This window comes from Tachyglossus aculeatus, chromosome 21 (assembly GCF_015852505.1).
Source record: "Tachyglossus aculeatus isolate mTacAcu1 chromosome 21, mTacAcu1.pri, whole genome shotgun sequence".
Lineage (NCBI taxonomy): Eukaryota > Metazoa > Chordata > Mammalia > Monotremata > Tachyglossidae > Tachyglossus > Tachyglossus aculeatus.
In genome coordinates this window covers 83,098,141-83,102,111 of record NC_052086.1, presented here as the reverse complement: position 1 = coordinate 83,102,111, position 3,971 = coordinate 83,098,141, and the positions used below count along the sequence as shown (strand labels likewise).

The 3,971-nt window shown below is 40.4% G+C and overlaps 1 protein-coding gene across 2 annotated transcripts; it reads left to right on the top strand.

The window, feature by feature from the left end:
- The first annotated feature begins 1,863 nt into the window (after positions 1–1,863).
- On the top strand, positions 1,864–3,128 carry LOC119942269 (olfactory receptor 4C46-like). 2 transcript variants are annotated; one of them, XM_038762964.1, is made up of 2 exons: positions 1,864–1,878; positions 2,211–3,128. In XM_038762964.1, exons 1-2 carry the CDS (start codon positions 1,864–1,866, stop codon positions 3,126–3,128), a joined length of 933 nt encoding a protein of 310 aa, XP_038618892.1. The 2 variants fall into 2 exon arrangements, with proteins under 2 accessions (XP_038618892.1, XP_038618893.1); XM_038762965.1 differs by lacking the exon at positions 1,864–1,878 and having other exon boundaries at positions 2,199–3,128.
- Positions 3,129–3,971: the final 843 nt, after the last annotated feature.

Below are 3,971 nucleotides of genomic sequence, written 5' to 3'. Positions count from 1 at the left end.
CTGATCTCTTCCACTCTGGTATTCCACCATTGTTTATCTGCATAACCTAGCCTAAGCTATAAATCCCATGGCAGGATTTTGTAGACAATTGTTTTGCTTTGATCATCAGGAGCTCGGAGGTGTTGATGCATTTTGTATTTTGTGGTAGGTAGTCTTTAACACGCTACTATTTTCATCAACCAAGGTCATGGGTTCTAATCCTGGCTCTGCCACTTGTCTTCTGTGTGATCTTGGGCAAGTCACTTCACTTCTCTGGGCCTCAGTTAACTCATCTGTAAAATGAGTTTTGAGAGTGTGAGCCTCACGTTGGACAGGAACTGTGTCCAACTGGATTTTCCTGTATCCACCTCAGCATTAGTGCCGTGCCTAACCAGAGTAATGCTTAACAAATTCCACTATTATTATTGTTATTGTTATTATTATTATTAATCTTGGTGGTGTCTCTTTGCTGAACCCCCCAGCTTGGTAGCTTCCTAAATCCATTCTCATCTACTCACTTTCCACATCGAGACCTATCTGAGTTTCCTTGTTCCAGCAGGGTTACTGTGCATTTTCCATCAAGGACCTAGGAAGCAGTGTTGCCTAGTGGATAGAGTACGGGCTGGGAATCAGAAGAACCGGGATTCTAATCCTAGCTGTGCCACTTGTCTGCTGGGCAACCTTGGGCAAGGCATTTACCTTCTCTGTGCCTCAGTTACCTCACCTGTAAAATGGGAATTAATACTGTGAGCCCCATGTGGGAGAGGGCCAGAGTTCAGCCTGATCAGCTTGTATCTACCCCAGCACTTAGTACAGTGCTGGAACATGGTAAGTACTTAAAAACACCTTACAAAAAAAGAACTACCAATCAATCAATCATATTTATTGAGTGCTTACTGTGTGCAAGACACTGTACTAGCCACTTGAGAGAGTGTAGTATAACAATAGGCATACACATTTCCTTCCCACAACCACTATTCAAGTCTTTTCCCAGAGCTTGATTGTTTTTGAAAGGTTGGATGTCATCTTCCAATATTTTGTTTGTACCAATATCCACGCATTTAAAATCATAACAAAGACTTCAAGCTTGGCCCTACCTCCAGTAGAAGTTGGAGAGGTAGCACTTACCACTCCTATCAACGGGAAGAGAATCTGCTATTGTTTTATATTTAATTTTGAGTTTATTGTGTATTTCATGTTTCTATGTGAGATTACTGGGTTACCTACAATCTGTTTCCTTGGCAGAACTGTCCCTTCTTCTTTCTCTGGAAAATATATGTGCACTGATCCCGTAAGAAGGAGGAAGAAACCTAGATCTACCAAAAGCGGGGAAATGATCACAGAAGAGTTTCAGGGGAATACAAAAGGTTATAGGTTTCATGTCTGCTAAGCATTTGGTTTATCATCCTCTGTCCAGTAGGATTTTAGAAGGTCCTGAACCATCAGCCTAATGCACTTTTCTCTTAGGGGAAATGTTAACGGGATTATCAGTTGGTATTTTTGAGACTGGAATAGTCAGAATTACTGAGCTTTTTGTCTATTGAAAAGGGCATGAAAATTAAACAGAGTGTACTCCAGGGATGGCTACATCAAAAAGGCTCTGAAGATATAGACTGTGTTGCCAAGTCCACTGCTGACCATTTAGGATACCTCTAAGTTCATTCATTCATTCAATCATTATTTATTGAGTGCTTACTGTGTACCGAGCACTGTACTAAGTTTGGGAGAGTACAATGTAACAATAAATAGGCACTCTTTGCCCACATTGAGTTTACAGTCTTTATGGGGAGACAAATATGAATATAAATAAATAAATAACAGAAATGTATGTAACATGCTGTGGGGCTGGGTGGGGGGGATGAATAAAGGGATCAAGTCAGAGTGATGCAGAAGGGAGTGGTAGAAGAGAAAAGGGGGGCTTAGTCAGGGAAGGCCCCTTGGAGGAGATGTACCTTCTCTGAAGGGGGGGGAGAGTAATTGTCCGTCGGATTTGAGGAGTTAAGTTAACCTGATCTGCTTTGATTTCCTGCTGAATGAATTGAGTACAGTAAATTGTTTCCCATCTTGCCCTGGGGTTAGGAGAAAATTGACAAGATGATAGAGATGTGGTACTTTGAGTTCTGTTACTTGATCGTTTCAAAGCAAAACTAACAAGGATCATCATTCTCTATACAGAATCTGCAGCTCTCACCTGTACCTTCATTGCCTACCCTGAGTTGATGGGTAACGAGAACAACGTGACAGAATTCATTCTATTGGGACTAACACCAAATCCAAGGTTGCAGAACGTCATCTTTGTTGTCTTTTTAATCAACTACATCATCACCGTGGTGGGAAATCTGATCATTGTGGTAACCATAACCGCCAGTCAGACCCTGGGCTCCCCCATGTATTTCTTTCTGGCCTATTTGTCATTTATTGATGCCTGCTATTCTTCTGTCAGCACACCTAAACTGATCGTCGACTCTCTCTGTGAGAAGAAAATCATCTATTTCAAAGGCTGTATGACTCAGGTCTTTGGAGAGCATTTATTTGGAGGAGCCGAAGTTATTCTTCTCACGGTGATGGCCTATGACCGTTTTGTGGCAATATGTAAGCCCCTCCATTACACGACCATCATGAACCGGCGTGTGTGTGGTGTGCTGATGGGGGTTGTCTGGACGGGAGGCCTGGTGCACGCAACCATCCAGATTCTCTTCATGATCAACTTACCCTTCTGTGGTCCCAACATCATCGATCACTTCATGTGTGATTTGAACCCTTTGCTGAACCTTGCCTGCACGGACACCCACACCCTCGGCCTCTTTGTAGCAGCCAACAGTGGGTTGATCTGTCTATTAATATTCGTCATGTTGATGATTTCCTACGTCGTGATCTTGCGCTCCCTGAAAACACACAGTAAAGAGGGTAGGCGAAAAGCACTCTCCACCTGCACCTCCCACATCACCGTCGTCATCCTGTTCTTCGTTCCGAGTATATTTATGTATATGCGGCCCGCCTCCACCTTCCCCCTGGATAAAGCTATTGCAGTATTTTACATGATTATAACCCCTATGCTAAACCCACTCATCTACACCCTGAGAAATGTCCAGATGAAAAATGCCATCAGGAAACTATGGAGCAGAAAAGTGACTTCTGGAGATAAATAGGTATCACTCTGTGAAAATGGTAATGAATTGAGTACTGTTAGGAGTTAGGAGAAAATTGACAAGGTGATAGAGATGTGGTACTTTTAGTTCTGTTACTTGGTCGTTTCAAAGCAAAACTAACCAGGATCATCATTCTCTATACAGAATCTGCAGCTCTCACCTGTACCTTCATTGCCTACCCTGAGTTGATGGGTAATGAAAACAACGTGACAGAATTCATTCCACTGGGATGTACACCAAATCCAAGGTGTAAGTATATATATATATTATATATATATACTAATACTATATATATACTAATGATGGGTATAATATATGTATATTATATATTATATATTATATAATATACATATATTATACCCATCATTATACCCATATATTATACCCATCATTAGTCAATACCCTATAATTGGATATAATTACAATACAATACAATACAATGCAAAAATTACAATTACAATTGCAATACCCTATATCATACCCATATATATATATATATGCATATAATGAGTATATAGATACTCATTATAGAGTATTGCATTCAGTAAAACTTCAAGAAATACCTCTACATGAAGTACTACAGAGTTTCTTAGCTGTTGAGGTATTCATCCTCACTTTAGTTTATTTACATGTTACATTTACATGTTAAGAGATGGTTTTGCTCCTGCTACAGCTGCTTTCATTTATCTTTTTATCCTTCTCTCATCTAAAATGAGAAACAAGAGGAGCCTGCTCAGTAGCGCACTGTCAGACCTGTTCTAGTTTAAAGAATAAAATAAATGTTTCTTTAGCAACAGACTGTTGCCTTTTTCCTGTTCTTTTTCCTATAGCTCCATCGAATAT